Source organism: Brassica rapa, chromosome A07, assembly GCF_000309985.2.
Source record: "Brassica rapa cultivar Chiifu-401-42 chromosome A07, CAAS_Brap_v3.01, whole genome shotgun sequence".
NCBI lineage: Eukaryota > Viridiplantae > Streptophyta > Magnoliopsida > Brassicales > Brassicaceae > Brassica > Brassica rapa.
In genome coordinates this window covers 15,603,937-15,620,329 of record NC_024801.2, presented here as the reverse complement: position 1 = coordinate 15,620,329, position 16,393 = coordinate 15,603,937, and the positions used below count along the sequence as shown (strand labels likewise).

The following is a 16,393-nucleotide window of genomic DNA, read 5'->3' as shown; positions in this document are numbered from 1 at the left end:
AAGCTTTTGGAGGATGTTATTTCAGAAAAAATGATTAGGGTATTCCTTCTTGAAACATGCAAAAACCCTTAAAAACTTAGTATAACCGAAAAATTGAATAATTGTCCATATTATTGAATCATGTGCCTTGGACTTCCAATATCAACTCTAAAAAAGTGTTTGGGAGAGTTTCTTTCTTAGTAAGACTCTTTCTTATGTTGAGATAGTTATGAAATGATGAAAAAAAAGTGTATCAATTCAATATCAGGGATAAACATTTTCCATTTGTATCTGTTTGAAGCTAGGACAGACATTCAATTCATCTTATAAATATTTATGTGAAAACTGAAGCTTTAGACACTATATCTGCCTCATATGATTTTTTTTTTCTAGCCGAGCGGTTAAGGTCGTAGATAAGATTATTATCAAAGGTTAGACGAACAGAACTTTTGGATACCAGACAAGTCCCACTTAACCAAGTTGAAGATGTAATTGCAAAAAGATAACATACGCAAAGTGAAATTGGGTGAAACTAAATAAATAGACACGTGGTAGGAACAGAAAGTTAAGATGGGCCCAAGCGGGCGACATAACTGAAAGATGCTTGAGACGTGACCAATATCGTCTTGTGAACTGTGGAGCTGTCCATAATCCACCATCTGCCTCCCCAAGTTGCATTGCGATTAGTCCTTCAATAATTGCATACTAGCGACATCGTTTGGACGAGTCTGTTTTATTCAAAGAACGAAAAATACATAAATGCAAGTAAACTAAACTTAACTTAATGGCGACAATTACAATTATTTGCAGTTTTTTGACAAAGTACAATTATTTATATTAATATTTATTTTAAGTACAATTATCTGAGTTACGTGGGCAAAATGTTTTTGTGTAAACCTCATGGCAAAACTTAATGTGACCAACTTATGTGAGGTTTAACGAAATTAACTAATTTAAACAAATAAAAGTATGAGTGGACCTAATATTAATGTGTTTTCTGGTAGGTTTACGAGCTCCTTCAATCTGATGATTCACGTGGCCTAATTATCCATTAATTTATTTGATTACTTATTTAACCAATACAGAGAACTGCAAATGAGAGACAGGCCATTGTTTTCTATTTTAGTTTCAATAGATATTTACAATTCCACATTTATAAAGTTGATAGTTTTCCGCCTCAATTTGCCATTGGGTTCTGACGCTCTGCTACAACAACGTTTTTCTTTTATTATCTTTTTCAGAAAGAAACCTCTTTTGATTTTGATGATTTTTTGGCTGTTCATTTGAGATGTTGCCTCCCCCAGATGATATAGCCAAAAAAAATATATATAATGGGCATCATATTTTATGGCTTGATTTCCAGTTTCTTTGTTATAGAAGTTTTCAATTAAATATTTTTTGCGGTGGTGCCAAATAAATAAATATAAATCGATAGATGCGACGCAACATAATTTCCCCAATAACTTTTCAAAGACGGCAGCGAAGGTATTTTTAATATAATTGTTTCGGATGATATCCCAACAAAAAAGCAATATATATCTCTTTTATTAAAATAGAATTATTCTCTTAGACATAACTATTTTTAAAGAATTTTACATTAAATATAATTTTTCTTATATGTTTATATCCACACGAATTTATTATTTATTATTATAAAATTTAAAAACATTTAACTGGAATAAAAAATACTTAAGTCCATGGTTAATTTAATACCAAGATTACAAATGATCTTATATCATTATAACTTTGTAACATTTCTAATCTGTTTATACATATTAGTTATAAGTTTATGTAACAATTTTGTAAGACCTATTTAATTAATGTGGATAGATAGATTGAAACTGAAAGATTCGCATTTTTAGGTTATGTTTATAAATTTATGTATCATATACAAATCAGTTCGTATTTGTTAGTATAAGCTTCTGTTCATAATATATTCAGGTTAGTTCAACGTTTATATAACAAATATAACCATGCTTTGTAATTTGTATTGTTATTTATTCTGAAATTCAGATATAATATTGTAATATTGTTTTTATTACTTCTATATCTATCTCTGGGTATCTTCACTCCAACCTAACTATCTCTATAATAGAAATTACTATTTATAAAAAAATCTTTTATTTTTTATTTTATAATTACAAATTGATATTTAAAAATATATATATTGAATTAAACTTCATCTTTGTTTTTTCAAAGGTTAAGATCTATTTTCCCACGAAAAATTTCATATAGCACTAATTCCATGCAAAATTTAACCCTCATCTTATATCTACATGATTTAAAAGAGAACAATCTGTTTCTCCATCTTATAAAAGTTCTAAACTTGTTTATCCGTAAAATAAATGTAAATAACAATAAATATACATTGGAGTTGATCTTAGAAATTACCAACATAAATATGGGCCTTAGAATATATATATCCATATTCGACCCAATTAAATTAAAAAGGTAAAAACTTAACCGATCAATTATGGGTTTGGATAAATCCATGGGTAAATTAGCCACTTCAACATCCGTAATTCTACTGCTTAGTTCTATCAAAAGCTTGATAAAATAAATAGTCAAAAGAACCAAACCGGATGAATTAACAAAGTAAATTCACATATGATTTGCCGTATTTATTAACGATACCATTTTCGTATATAACAAACAAAATATTTAACCAAACAGTTTTCATACAAATAAAAGACTTGAAATCATTTTTTTTGTATAACTTAACCAGTTTAAGTTTATATGAAATGGTCTTTGTAAAACCAATTTAGAATATTTTTTTTACGAAATTATCTTTGCAAAACAAAACTGAATAAAGTTCTACAAAAATGAGTTTCATATTAATAAATGAAATCATATAAAACGATTTTTTGACTAAAAAGGTCATTTTAACGCCGACCAACCGCATAACTAGATGCGAGCACTCCCTCTGGGTCTTCCACGCTCTCTTCTCTGCATCTCCTTGTAGTTAGCTGTGAGTCTGTGACGAGGCTTCTTTCCACTGCTCCTCCTTGCAGTTAACTGTGCCTTCTCCTCACAACTAACTACAACCATGTCTTCTCCTGGCAATTATCCACAAGCAGGTTGCTCTATTCGATTCTCCTAACAAGAAAAATCGCACTTGCCTTATTGTTTCTCCAGCGAACTTGTCAAAGATGTTGGGAAGAACTCGTTTTGAAAAAAAATGTTTGTAGTATCAATGAATCAACTGAAATAGCTGAAACTTCTCTCCGTTTAGCAAAAATCGAGCCATGGCCTCAACTCAAACCGGTGAACACAAGATATTGTTATCCAAAAGAACAATAAGCTATTACAAAAGGATTGATCATAATAATCTATATAACTTACAACATCAACTCCCTGTTTTAAACCACAAAACTCTCCCATAGACAAACTTGGGACCCAAGAAAACTTCACCATGTTACATAAACTGAGAGACTAAAAATAACAAACAAAAGAAAAGAGAATCCTTCATCTGACCTCTATATACACACTTTTGAGCCACTGTGTTAATTCTTTCAAATGCCAACCCATTTGACCCATCTGAAAAACCTCCCAACCCTAAACGGCAGCTCATAGTCTTTAGCAAGAGCTGGTTCTCTCGTTACAGTCTCACTATCAGACCAAACATAAACCCCACGTTCTTGCTTGCTCCCCGGAACAGTATTATCCAAAACCACAGCCATGATAAACGCAATCACCATGTTCATCGACAAGAGCGTGTTCATCACATAGTTCACCTGCCAAAAAAAAAACATCCCACAAGCTTAGGACCACCTTTTTTTTCTAAAGTTCGTGAGCAAAGCGTAACATACCCCTTTATATTGACTTTTGAAGGGTCCATGAGAAGCAACAATGTAAGGTTGATAATAACTTGGAACAGATAGGTTCGAGTTTGGAGAAACGCCATACTGCTGGAAGTAAGCTGGTACAGAGAGAGAAAAGAACAACGACAACCCGACGATTATGATATTCCTCGAGCTTCCAGCTTCACTATAACGCAAGTTCGAAAGACCTAAAGCTGTAAACATCGCCCACATAAAGCAGAGAAGAGAAGCAACCATCACTTGAGGTATCGATGCGATAAACCCTCCCACTTTACCTGAAGATATATCAAAAAACTTACTTCAGATCTCTTTAATGATCAATAATATAGTTAAATAAGCAAGTGACCACTTACTCACCGACAAGGGATAATACAACTAAAACACAAGCGCCTAACTCAACCACTCTGCGGCTTCCCATTTTAGCCACAGCAATGGTGTGAACGTTTTCAGTTAAAGTTGTTGAGCCAGCACCTGTACCCCATAAACCGGCTAGGACGCTTGCGAAACCTTCAAGACCTATCGCCCGACTCACAACACCAGGAGTTGGAGGCATCGACGCTGCTAACAGAGAAGAAGCATGGTATGAACCAACCTGATACATAAACTGATTAGTACAAGTGATCTACACTTTGCTTCAAAATGGTTGATAAGGAAACAAACACTAACCGAATCTACCGAAGCAATTATAGAGACCACACACATGACAACAGACATTTTCCAGGTGAATATCGGCACGCCCCATTGCAATGGGTAAGGAAACCTAAACCAAGGTGCGGATCTCAGCGCCTGAGAAGTATCAACCCGGCAGTACTTCATCCTGGTCATGTATTTTCTGCAGTAGCTCGATACAACGTTTGAGACGGGAACGTTTGGGTCGCAACCTTTGTAAGTGTAAGCTCCTGCTTCGGTCAAGAGGAATGCAGCGCCCCAAGTGATTGCAAGACTCAATGGAACCTATCAGTAAGAAGTTAAGGTAAGTTATAATTAGAAATTAGAATGGGAAAATGACAAAATGACCTTACCGCATAGATAAGGAAAACCCTATGGCTTAAAACTGAGATTTTCCGGAGGTACTGCAGCAAACAAAAGTGTAACAGCAGTGTTAACAAGAACCTGATGTGATATTATACGTTTTAACTTGAAACTGGCATCCAAAAAAGGTTTATTTGCAGCAGTAATTTTAATGAACTTACAAGAGCAAAGATGACCATGAGTAGTATCTGCACTACACCGATTTCAAGACATTTACCAACAAGCGGGAAACCATAGCTGTAAAACGAAAGTCCAACCGCAGCCATCGTTGGAGCAACAACCACTGGATTGATCAACCTATATAGAAGAAGGGCCAGAAGATATTGTGTAAACAAAACACCATATAAGCTAATGCTTGATTTAATATTAATGGAAGGTGTCAGCTTGGGAGAAAGGCAAGAGATTTATACCTCAAAATCAGCGACATTAAGCCACTGTATCCAAGGAATGCTTGAAAAGCTGAACCAACTATGATTGCACCTTGCAGTTCTCTCATGATATGCTTGAAGTTCTACAGCATCAACCAAAACACAATACTTGATGTCAAATTTATTTCACATATAGAACATATTCACAAACTACAAAACAAAGTTAGCCTAAATTTTTTTTTTAATAAGCTAAAGACGTTTCTTTTTTATTCAGTTCACTCACATTCAAATTGCTACATACACATAAGAGATGAGTTAATGATGTCTAAACAAAGCCACAAAATACATGTCTAGACAAAATACGAAATGATAACTGATGCTTGATTTACAAAAGAGAAACAAAAGAGGATTGTGTGTTCTTACTTACATTATTTCCATTAAGACCTTGAAACTCTGGGGAGTTAATGATGGCCAAAACCGGAGCGAGAAAAACAAAAGAAGGGCCTTGAATCAAAGGAAGCCTCGAGCCAAACGAAGTATGCAACAAAGTAGTGATTCCACACACAAAAAGTACGGTCGAGACCACATTTGCAATGTCCTCCTACAAATCCCAAAAACAAAACTAAACGAAAATAACTAAATGCAAACAAAACAAAAAGGATCAAAGTAGAGAATCACACTTACGTGGGAACCTCCCATAGCAGGAACAGTAACAAGCGGAACAAGAATCAGTGAACCTAACATGGAGAGGTACTGCTGCAATCCATAGAACCCAATTGGAACTGAAACACACAGAAAACGTACTATTAATCTCTCTTTTAACACAATTTAAAATAAACAATTAAAGTAAATAACATGTCCTGACAAGGAATCTATATAATTATCAACAACAAAATGATGATAATAATAATAAATAATGTGTCAAGTAACAGACCAAGTCCAGGCGTATCTCTGAGTCCATACTTGATATGCGAATTTCTAGCGACCAAATCATTATCCATTCTCTGTGGCAAAACCTCCACCGTCTCTTCGACCCGGTTCGTTCTTCAAACCGGGTCACCCGACCCGGGTCCGTTTGATCTCCCATCAGAATCTTTCCGTCTCTTCACCGGAGCAGCAGCTGAAGGAGGTTGTTGTCGCTGTGGTGGTGGTGGGGGAGGCGGCGGCGGTTTGTCATTCTTATGCTTATCCGCCGCACCGTTGGCTGCGACGGAGACAGGAGGGGGACGGAGGAGGCGAGGCTGGCCAGCTTCGAGATCCGGCTGGGATTCTGATTGTGCGGCTGCAGGCAATGAGAGTTGGCCGGAGTCGGAGGCGGTAGTCTCGCCGGAGAATTTGGGACGGAATCCGGTTCGTTTGGCCCAAGTAGAGGGTGGCAATGCGGGGGATTCTGGGGCTGGAGGCGGTGGTCCGGGTTTCGGGTCGGAGCTTGTCATTTTTTTAATTAAAATTTAACTCTACTCGCCGGAGAAGAAAGGAGACTGACCAAGAACGAGAATTAGGGTTTCTTCAAACACCAGAAGGAGAAGGAGAAAGAGAAGAGAGACGAAGTAGAGAGAGTTGTTGTTGTGTGTGAGAGAGAGAGTGAGAAGTTGTCGGAAGTAACAGTTAATGTCAAATTTTAGAAGGTTTTAGTGGGGGAAACTAATTTTAATTTTAGATTCAGATATTAACATTTTTAGCTTTTTTTTTATTTGTTTTGTGCGTATGTTTTTGTTTATAGGATCTAATAATAAAAATCGACAATCCCATGTTGCTGTAAACAAAACAGCCTTAAAATATTTTTAATAGATTTAGAAACTACAAAATAATTCAAAGATTATTTTTCGTAATTTAAAAAATTTAAGCCAGAAAAAATGTAAAAAATTCAAAATACTACTCGTTTAGTTATTGTCTGATCCGCAATTTCTAAATTTTTAATTGAGATATTTGTGTTTTTCTAAAAAGTATGTCACTATCGTAAATAATAATGATTATAAACGACATTTAAAGTGCAACGGAGATCTGCATGTTGAACGACGGCATCGTTGTGTGGAAGATTTCTCTCGTATCGTCGGAAATGATTTATATCGGATTTTTTGGTAGATTTGTATTTGGATTTTTTGGGTTAATTTGTGTTAATTGGGTGTTTGAAAGCTGCAGAAACCGTATCTTCTAGATTTAAGGGTGCCTATCTTTTGGTAGTTCGTGATAACCGGACCTTTTTCTTTTTCTTCGACTATTCTGACATGCTTGGTCTTGGTTTGCTCCGCTGCTTAGCTGGTTCTTAGGGTAACTTCTCTGCTTTGGTTCTTTTCATTGTCACATTCCATTTATTATTTAGTTTTGTTTATGCATTTTGTTACTGATCTCTTTGTAATCTCTGTCAAAAATTCAAAAATTAATATAATAATTAAAAAAAAAATGTAACGAGGAAACATATACTACTAGATTTTTATAAAAGGAAAATAGTTATGGATATCATGCAATTTATTTTTTGAAAATTATGTACCATGCAATTATTTTGGACTGTAATTCTAATAATTTACCCAACGATTGTGGCAAACATAAAAAAAAGTAGTCGGTAAAGTATAGTAAACAACAAGGATTTTTCGTAATCTCTAATCAATTATAATTATATTTTTGCCCCTCTAGGATATTTCCATTATTAGATTTATCAAATCTCTTCTTTTTTTTGGACAAAGAATATTTATCAAATCTATAAATCAGAATATTAAATAGAAATACATGTTTATGGAAAGAAATTTTCCTTTTGTGTAGTATGGATATTATTGGTACATTCATATAATTAAACTGTAAACTCAAGAATCTTCGGAGAGTTCTGTTGCGGTAGCAAAAAAAGAAAAAGATGGCCAAGGGATTTCCTAGAATAGATGAACCAAAACACGCCGGAAAACCAACACCGGCAAAACCCAATGGCTTGTACAGGCTTTACTTCAAGGGTATGGTTGGTGAGGACCCATTGGCCGTGGCCGGATTAGGGATTGCTATTTGTGGGGAGAAAGATGATGTCTTGTTTCAGATGAAGACACCAATTTTTGGTTCCTACGTTACTGAATTGGAAGCTGAGCTTAGAGCACTGAAGCGCGGTCTAACCGAAGCCGTGGGCTTGGGGATAAATCATATCTCAATTTACTGCGATTATCAACCTATTTACAGATTAGTAAGTTTTACTTGGCTCGCACGTCTTTTGTTTTTTCTCTCTCTTGTTTCTTGCAGTTGTAATACATAAAACTAGAATCAGTTTTCTAAGGCTTATTATATTCCTGCTTCACCGAGGTTGGTGATAATAATAGAATGATGATCATTACCCTTGTTCGGAAACTCGCTAGGCGCTACGCGTGCGGCACACACGGGCCTAGCGATTTATTGAAAAACCGGAAAAAAATCGGGGAGTACGCGGAGAGGAATTTTTTGTACTATTAGATGTATAATACATGTATAATACGGTATTGTACGTATGATATCACATTTCATACATATAATATAAAAAATTTATATAATACATATTTATGGAAAACACATCATTGATACTAAAAACAGAGGAATAGATACCAATTAGATCACAAAATATAATTGTACTTCTTTTAGTTCACATCATACAAAATATAATCCACTTAGAAAAGACAAAATATATTGTTTTGATCTTGAGAACAACAAAAATAAATTTAGGATTGCACTTTCAATCCTCTATTCTCCAAAAATCAAACAAATATATTAATCTTGATCTTGTAGTGGAGTTGATGCATTAGAAGAAGTCACAGCTTGATAACATGAAGTCACAACTTATGTATCTGAAAGTGAAGACAAAAACATGAAGATATGTAAAATCCTAGTTAGAAAAGCTAAAGAAAGACAGTGCATTCAATTTACCTTGTTGAAGAGGCTGTAAATTATGAAAGACAGGATTTTCTTGGAAGACATCAGGTTCAAACTCCATGTCCACAATATCTTCATCTTCTGATTCAAAGTCATCATCATATAGATCTCTCACTCTTGGGGCTTGGGTGGTAAGAACAAAACCAACGTCACTGTCCATCTCTTCTACATGCTCCACAAGCCAATCTCCAACAGTGTCTTCATTACCATCATCAAAAATGACATCAACATTGCTTTCTCTTATCTTTTTCAGCTTGTTAAACAATCTTGCATTGAATTGGACATAGACTAGACTGTTTAGCCTATTCACATCTAGCCTATTTCTTTTTTTTGTGTGTATCTGCAACAAAGAAAAAGACATTTGATTATATATAATATCAGTGTAGAAACAGATTGTAAAGAAGTAAGAACTACACTGACCGCTTCGAAACTGCTCCAGTTTCTTTCACAGCCAGAAGAACTAGATGTCAAAGCAAGGATACGTGTTGCTAAATTTTGCAAATGTGGTGTAGCACATCCATATGTAGACCACCAATTTCCTGAGGATAAAAAGTTGAATGAGAGAAAGTTAAAGTCATCTTATGTAAAGTATACTTTCTAAATGAAGATAATTAAAAAAAAAAAACTGGATCAAAGTTTTCCTTCTCCTCACAGCCTTTCATTGCTAGGTTTCTACCAAAAGAAGCACTTCTACTCTTGTATAGATGAACTTCACGATTAACAACTGCATCTTGCTTTTCAAAATCACCATGATAGAATGTCTCCACACACAAGATGAATCCATCCATAACCTCCAAGTCACACTGAATATTGGGGTCTTTGTAGAAGTAAAATGGATTGAGGAAGTAAGCAGCCATATGTAAAGGAGAATCTAACCTACCTTTCATCTTCTCATCAATGATCCTAAAGATAGGTTGGTAGTTCTTCTCCAAATGGTCAGTAGCTTCTTTGATAGAATTTTTAGCTACTAAGAGCTCTCCATAAATAAAACCAAGAGAAGGAATCTTCTCTCCATCAGCAAGTCTCAGAACCTTCACCATTGGACTAAATACTTTCAAAACAGCCGTAACATTGTTCCAAAATGAACAGCTCATCACAGTATCAGACGCTAGCTTCCCCTTTGCACTCTTGGAATGCTTGCAATCATGCCATTCATCACTATTAAACATGTTTCTCAGTTGTGCCTTCTTCTCATATAGACTATTAAGTGTCAAGAAACATGTTGCAAACCTTGTAGCTCCTGGTCTCACAATATCTCTCTTTGTATATGCTCTCATCATGTTTAATGTTTTATGATGAGCATAAATATATATTGTGACTGCTTTTGCTTGCTCTATAACTTTAGCAAAACCCGGGAGCTTGGAAATTCCCTCAAGCATCAGATCAACAGTATGAGCAGCACATCCAGTCCAGAAGATTCTCGGCCACTTCTCTTTAAGAAGCCTAGCAGCTGCTACATTGTTGGTGGCATTATCTGTGACAACTTGAACAACCCTCTCAGCCCCTAAATCTCCAATACACTTGTCAATGTAATTGAAGATATATGCACCTGTGTGAGCATCTTTAGAAGCATCCTTCGAAGAAAGAAAGCATGTACCACCTCTTGAATTAACACACAGATTCATGATGCTTCGCTTCTTCCTATCAGTCCATGCATCTGTCATAACCGAGCAACCTTCTCTCTCCCATTCTTCTTCTAGAGCCTTTAGCTTTTCTTTTGTCCTTTGCTTTTCTTCATTTAGCAAAGGTTCTCTCAGCTGATATTGTGTTGGAGGTACCCAACCAGGTCCAAACTGTCCTAAAGCTTCACAGAATAACCTAAATGACTCATTGTCGATAGCACTAAATGGGATATTTGACTGATATATCCATCGAGCACAATACTGGTGGACAGCATGTGTCTTCTCCTTTGAAATAGCATCATGGAGACTTTGTTGTCGTGTCTTTCCTGCCATTGAGACTTCAGGATTAATGGGGTTCGCAAACTGATCGATAGGACCTTGGAAGTGGGGATTTTTAAATGCTCCAAGCTCTTTTTCTAGTTCTTCAATGACAGTGTCCTTGCTTATATCAACCTCTGCCCTCAAAGCTTCTTCATGTTTCCTCTTCATACTTTTCTTGTTTTTAGCTTCAGCTAAAGCCTTCTTACACTTCTCTTGATCTCCTTTAGTTGACTTTGGACAAGCTGCAACATTTCCTTTCAGATGACCAATGTGTTCCTTCATTCTGTAAATACCACCAGAGAACTCTTTTCCACACAGTAGACATTTTACTTTGTCAGGAAATCGTGCATCACACAAAACTCCATAATCCCATCCTACATCATTTGAGTTTCGTTTGAGGCGTGGAGGTGAACCTGTTGTAGGAATATCCATTCTTCTTAACCTGAATAATCAAGAGAAAATCACAAATTTAAATTAGTTAATGTAAAAGAACTGTCAATTTTAATAAGAGTTGTCGAGTTCTCAAATTAGTCTTGTAAATAAAAAGAGACAAAGACAAGAAACCAAAACAATATAGAACAAAGACAAAAGACAAAACATATTAAAAAGATACAAACATCACTAAGAGACAAAATAGATGAGATGTGGTCCTGTAAAATGATATACTTAAATTCAAACACACGAAAACTTCCAAAATCTTTATCTTAAACATCAAGAAAGACAAAAGAGTTGGTCAACCCAAAGCTAACCCAACGGTTCACAAAGTGATAAACTTCCATTCACGTGAACCAATACTTCACGAACCAATACTTCATTAAAAAATAATCAAGTTCTATAATCTACTAAACTAAACTTTTCTACCAAACTATAAAAGACGTAAACTTAAGACACGAAACTGAGGAATCCACAATTTGAAAAGAAGATTTAATAAATTAAACAATGAATGATTTAGTGTTTATTACCTTGAATTGGGTACAATAAGGATTTTCAATCGATGAACGAATTTGATTCACGTTATCTGTTTTGGATTCACTTGAATTGAGGAAGAGCAATGGAAACTAGGGTTAACAAAGATTGCCAGTTCTGTTGTCGGGAAAGAGAAAGATAGGTGAAGATTTCACTTTTTTATTACTAGTGGGCCTTTAATATTGGGCCAAATTATACTAAGTTAATATGACCGATTTTTTTTCCAACGATTTGAAATTCCGCGCTTAAAATACGGTCTCCGCGGGTATAACTCGGTTTACTGTAGAAACCAACCGAATTGCTTCAACTCGCTACGGTGAGCACACGGCTTACGATTACTCGGCCGATTAATCGGCTAGGCGGCCGAGTTTTCGAACAAGGATCATTACTAATGTTGCATTACTAGTTTATGAACTGTAATATTAATTAGATTTGTTTTTTTTTTTTGGTAAAATATTAATATTAATTAGATTTTATTTGTGTAGATTACGGGAAGATCCGTGCTAGAGGAAAGTTTGTCTGGCATGCTACTGAATGAAGTGCAGCACATCAGAAGAAAATTTGCATCGAGCTTTCCTATTTTTGTGGCCCCCCAAAATATCAGATATGCTTATGAACTAGCTAGAGAAACAGTAGTTTGTGAAACAAGGATACAAGTGGACACTCAGAAAACGACTTGCGCTATATGTTTAGATGAAGATATCAATGCTGATCAGATGTTTTCTGTTGATAAATGCGGTCATTGGTTTTGTTCCGAGTGTGTGAAACGACATATAGAAGTAAAGCTACTGGAGCAAGGTTTTGTGAGATGTCCTCAGCATCGCTGCAAGTCTAAGTTGACTTTTACACGCTGTGCTTATCTTTTGACTCCTGAACTACAAGCCATATGGTTACAAAGGATTAAAGAGGATTCAATTCCTGTATCGGAGAGATTCTATTGCCCGAACCCTAGGTGTTCTGCTTTAATGTCGGAGAAGGAGCTCTGGAAATCTACTAAAGAAGCTGGAGTTAGATGCTGCGGTAAATGCGGTGAACCCTTTTGCAGCAGATGTAAAGTTCCGTGGCATAATAATATGTTGTGCGACCATTACAAGAGGTTGCATCCAAATCCTACAGAAAACGATGGAAAGCTAAAAGCTCTAGCAGACGAGAAGATGTGGCGTCAATGCGGGAAGTGTCAACACATGATTGAACTTTCTCAAGGCTGCATCCGCATAAAGTGCAGGTATCATCTCTATATAATCACACTTCCCTCTCGAATTTGTTTAATGTTTAAAATCTGATTAACCTTTATTGCATTCGTTAGATGTGGTCATGAATTTTGCTACCAGTGTGGAGCCGAGGCTAGACGTTGCCCTCATGGACATGGCCCTGACCCACGGGGTGTACGGCCGCTACCAATGTGGCTAAAAATCTTGTCTTGGGTTATCTTTTTGGGACTCGCTATTTTAGTTATTTGGTACGTAAAGTAGAACAGACTAAATACTTTTTTTTTTGAAAAGGAGATTAAATACTATTCTTGCTTTGTATTTTAAAATTCCTTTGCTCTCTGTCATTTGCTGATTGCAACCTACAATAGAGTTATAGAGTAGTTGCTTTAATATACATCTTGAACCACCTTCATGATCACGTGTTTCCTTTTGGTGTACGTTTTCTTCTTTTGATATGCCGTACTGGTTGGTACAACGTAAATTATATGATTCTCCACCAGAGGTTTTTCCTACGATTGGCAGTGTAGCCCTTTCTTCAAGATCAGAGGCCGAGAGGAGAGCTAATGCTCCCGAGGCTGAGAGGTGACGCATGCATTTTTCAATTTTTGTTTTTTGTTTGTTTGTTTCTTACTACTGTCAAAAAGGAAAACAAAGTAGTGTAAACACCTAAACTTGCATAAACTGTTAAACGTAAACTCTATATAATTGTTTTTTTCATTAAAGAAACAAGCTGATTGTTAGAATGAGAAAAAAGACAAAAGTAGATAAGTTTTAACTTCTAACGAGCATAAAATATATTTCTGCTCTTGAATTTATAATTCTGTTTTGGTTTAACAGTTCTGCCCCACCCCAAATGGTCGCATCATCTAATTAACATCATTCAGCAAAAAATAAAAATAAATTAACAGATGGTCTTATAACTCAGATCGCATCGGTGAAGTCAATGGTCAGTAACAAAGAAAGGCTCGAGGATTTGGAAGCAGGTCTCAGGATGGTGCATAAAGAAATAAATAAATTTCACCAAACATTTTTCGATATAACAACAAACTAGAAACACATCTACAAATCCTTTCGAAGAACATTCATAAGCTTGTCATAAGAATCTCTGTCCACAAGCTTCTTCTCTCTCAACGTACCCAACAATCTCCTCGCTTCATCGTACTTCCCTTTCCTGCAGCTCTCAGCAACAAGTGTCCTAAACGTAATCAAATCAACCACACGCCCACTCTCAACCATCTCCCACAAACAACTCACCGCATCATCAACCTCACCGCTGAGCGCAAGAGCACTAACAAGAGAGTTATAAGATTTCCCATTCGGAACAAAACCTTTCCCTTTCATCTCACCAAGCAGCTCTCTAGCGTTAACGGTCCTCCCCTGAGCACACAGCCCATGTATCAGATAATCATAAGTAAACGAGTTCGGCTGGCAGTTATAAACCACACCCATCTGATGAAATATCCTAAGAGCATCGTTGACGTGGAGCGAGAGCACGTAGCCTTTAACCAAACAGTTGAGAGCGAACACGTCCGGCTCGATCCCGCTATCCACCATCTGTCTGAACAAAGACCGTATCGTCTCCATATACATATGGCTCGTGTAAGAGTTGTTGCCTTGGCCCAACAAGGCCTTGAAGAGGATATGATACGCTCTGATGGTGGGCCTACACTCCAGGTTCTTGCTATTCGCCATGTGTCTGAATATATTCACCGCGCGGATCAGCTTCCCCGCTTTGGTGAAATAGTACAAGATCGAGTTGTAGAGGTTTTCGTTGCCCACGTGGCGAACGGAGAGCACCTGGTTGACGACGTCGTCCATTTCTTTGTACATTTTGGCGGCTCCGAGCTTCCTGATGGCGGTGTGGTAAGTGCAGCTCTCGTGTTTGAACCTGGGCTGCTGAGAGGCCCAGTTGAAGAGGTGGAAACACACTAACGGGTCTTCTTGGAGGGTTATAGCATCGGCGAGCTCTTCGGGAGTGAATCTTGGTGGGAGTTTCGAAACCGTTTCTTGAAACTTGGATTGGTCAAGAACGGGTTTTGGATTGTTTCTTTTGCTGATTCTTCTTCTGAGTGAACGCGTGGGGACTGTCGTTGAGAAATGAGCATCGGTTTGAGACAGAGAAACAGAGATGCGTGTGGAAGCAATGAGGCTATGGAAGCTTCTGGGTGGGTACGTATCAAAGATTGAAACTTTGCGTCAGATAAATCCAGCAGATTCAATTCAGGCGAAAAAGAATCGAAAATTACCTCGGAGTGGAAACTTCGATTGCAGTCTGGAGAAGAGATGAAAAAGTGTTTGTGGAGGAGACTCTAGCTTTGGGTGAGATCAAGCTTCGAGCGGTTGCGATTCTGAAGATGGAAGACATAAACACAGACCTAGCTGCAGCCATTTTCTTTAGCTTCTGCAAAAACCCCAAAACCACTGTAATAGAAGACTGGTTCGGTTCAATTCAGTGAAATTTTAAATACTAGACCCGGTTCAACTATTTAACCGGTAATTGATTGGATTATTCGTCTTTTTTTTTCTTTTTCTTTTCAGTCCTGAGAAAACTACGTCCTTTGACTAAACCTGAGATTAGGCAGTAGGAGTGGGTGTTCGGATTCATATCAGGTACTTCGGATTTTTGGGTATTTTAGTATAGAAATGTAGAACTTGTTCGAGTATGTTTGAACTTCGAGTCTGATTCGTGTATTTTTAGTTCCAATTCGGTTATTTCGGATCGAGTTCGGATATTTAGATTTTGAAAAAAATATATTAAATTTTTCATTTCTCAATTTTTTTTTGTATTTAAAAATATAACTTTCACTTAACTAATTTTTTTTATTTTTAATAGATTGAATGATTAATAGATTTATACATAATATTTTGAAACTAAAAAAGCATTAATTTGGTTATTGTTTTAAATTTTTTTGACGTAACTTTTTGTTAATTTTTGAAATAAAAAGTTTCACATACATTTTAAGTGAGTAGTAAATTATTTTCTCCGTAAATTGTATATATATCATATGAACTTAAAGTATGTGTAGTATCAATATAAATATTTTATATAAAATAAGAAATATGAACTAGAAATATAAGATTAATTATACATATGTTCGGTTATCTTCAGATATCCATTTGAGTTCGGATATTACTTGTTCGGATTCAGATATCCAATCTTTTCTAATTCAATATCAGTTCTGATATTTTGCTAC

The 16,393-nt window shown here is 36.2% G+C and overlaps 3 protein-coding genes and 1 pseudogene across 5 annotated transcripts; 1 reads left to right on the top strand and 3 right to left on the bottom strand.

Moving 5' to 3' along the window:
- Window positions 1-3,486: 3,486 nt before the first annotated feature.
- LOC103829689 lies at window positions 3,487-6,636 on the bottom strand (annotated as a pseudogene).
- A 2,091-nt stretch (window positions 6,637-8,727) lies between these two features.
- Window positions 8,728-12,476, bottom strand: LOC103829688. 2 transcript variants are annotated; one of them, XM_009105376.3, is made up of 5 exons: window positions 11,985-12,476; window positions 9,960-11,464; window positions 9,500-9,618; window positions 9,074-9,419; window positions 8,728-8,994 (listed from the first exon to the last, which is right to left on the bottom strand). In XM_009105376.3, exons 2-5 carry the CDS (start codon window positions 11,452-11,454, stop codon window positions 8,987-8,989), a joined length of 1,968 nt encoding a protein of 655 aa, XP_009103624.1. In that variant the 5' UTR covers window positions 11,455-11,464; window positions 11,985-12,476; the 3' UTR covers window positions 8,728-8,986. The 2 variants fall into 2 exon arrangements, with proteins under 2 accessions (XP_009103624.1, XP_009103625.1); XM_009105377.3 differs by lacking the exons at window positions 8,728-8,994; window positions 9,074-9,419 and having other exon boundaries at window positions 9,732-11,464.
- Window positions 11,962-13,914, top strand: LOC103829902 (probable E3 ubiquitin-protein ligase RNF144A). The gene is made up of 3 exons (XM_033275997.1): window positions 11,962-11,994; window positions 12,474-13,213; window positions 13,295-13,914. Exons 1-3 carry the CDS (start codon window positions 11,962-11,964, stop codon window positions 13,458-13,460), a joined length of 939 nt encoding a protein of 312 aa, XP_033131888.1. The 3' UTR covers window positions 13,461-13,914.
- Window positions 13,915-14,088: 174 nt separating this feature from the next.
- Window positions 14,089-16,082, bottom strand: LOC103829686 (pentatricopeptide repeat-containing protein At2g27800, mitochondrial). 2 transcript variants are annotated; one of them, XM_009105374.3, is made up of 2 exons: window positions 15,446-16,082; window positions 14,089-15,360 (listed from the first exon to the last, which is right to left on the bottom strand). In XM_009105374.3, the coding sequence occupies exons 1-2, from the start codon at window positions 15,586-15,588 to the stop codon at window positions 14,259-14,261; spliced, it is 1,245 nt and encodes a 414-aa protein (XP_009103622.1). In that variant the 5' UTR covers window positions 15,589-16,082; the 3' UTR covers window positions 14,089-14,258. The 2 variants fall into 2 exon arrangements, with proteins under 2 accessions (XP_009103622.1, XP_009103623.1); XM_009105375.3 differs by having other exon boundaries at window positions 14,089-15,357.
- Between the last annotated feature and the right edge of the window lie 311 nt (window positions 16,083-16,393).

Excerpts from the sequence above, each read along its gene's own strand:
- LOC103829688 (XM_009105376.3), bottom strand. The coding sequence starts at position 11,454 with ATGGATATTCCTACAACAGGTTCACCTCCACGCCTCAAACGAAACTCA. Across the intron at positions 9,619-9,959 it reads CATTGATGAGAAGATGAAAG|GAAATTGGTGGTCTACATAT; the intron begins GTAGGTTAGATT and ends TTTTATCCTCAG. Across the intron at positions 9,420-9,499 it reads ACTGGAGCAGTTTCGAAGCG|ATACACACAAAAAAAAGAAA; the intron begins GTCAGTGTAGTT and ends TCTTTGTTGCAG.
- LOC103829902 (XM_033275997.1), top strand. The coding sequence starts at position 11,962 with ATGAATGATTTAGTGTTTATTACCTTGAATTGG. Across the intron at positions 11,995-12,473 it reads TGTTTATTACCTTGAATTGG|ATTACGGGAAGATCCGTGCT; the intron begins GTACAATAAGGA and ends TTATTTGTGTAG. Across the intron at positions 13,214-13,294 it reads TGCATCCGCATAAAGTGCAG|ATGTGGTCATGAATTTTGCT; the intron begins GTATCATCTCTA and ends TGCATTCGTTAG.
- LOC103829686 (XM_009105374.3), bottom strand. The coding sequence starts at position 15,588 with ATGGCTGCAGCTAGGTCTGTGTTTATGTCTTCCATCTTCAGAATCGCA. Across the intron at positions 15,361-15,445 it reads ATCGAAGTTTCCACTCCGAG|AAGCTTCCATAGCCTCATTG; the intron begins GTAATTTTCGAT and ends GTACCCACCCAG.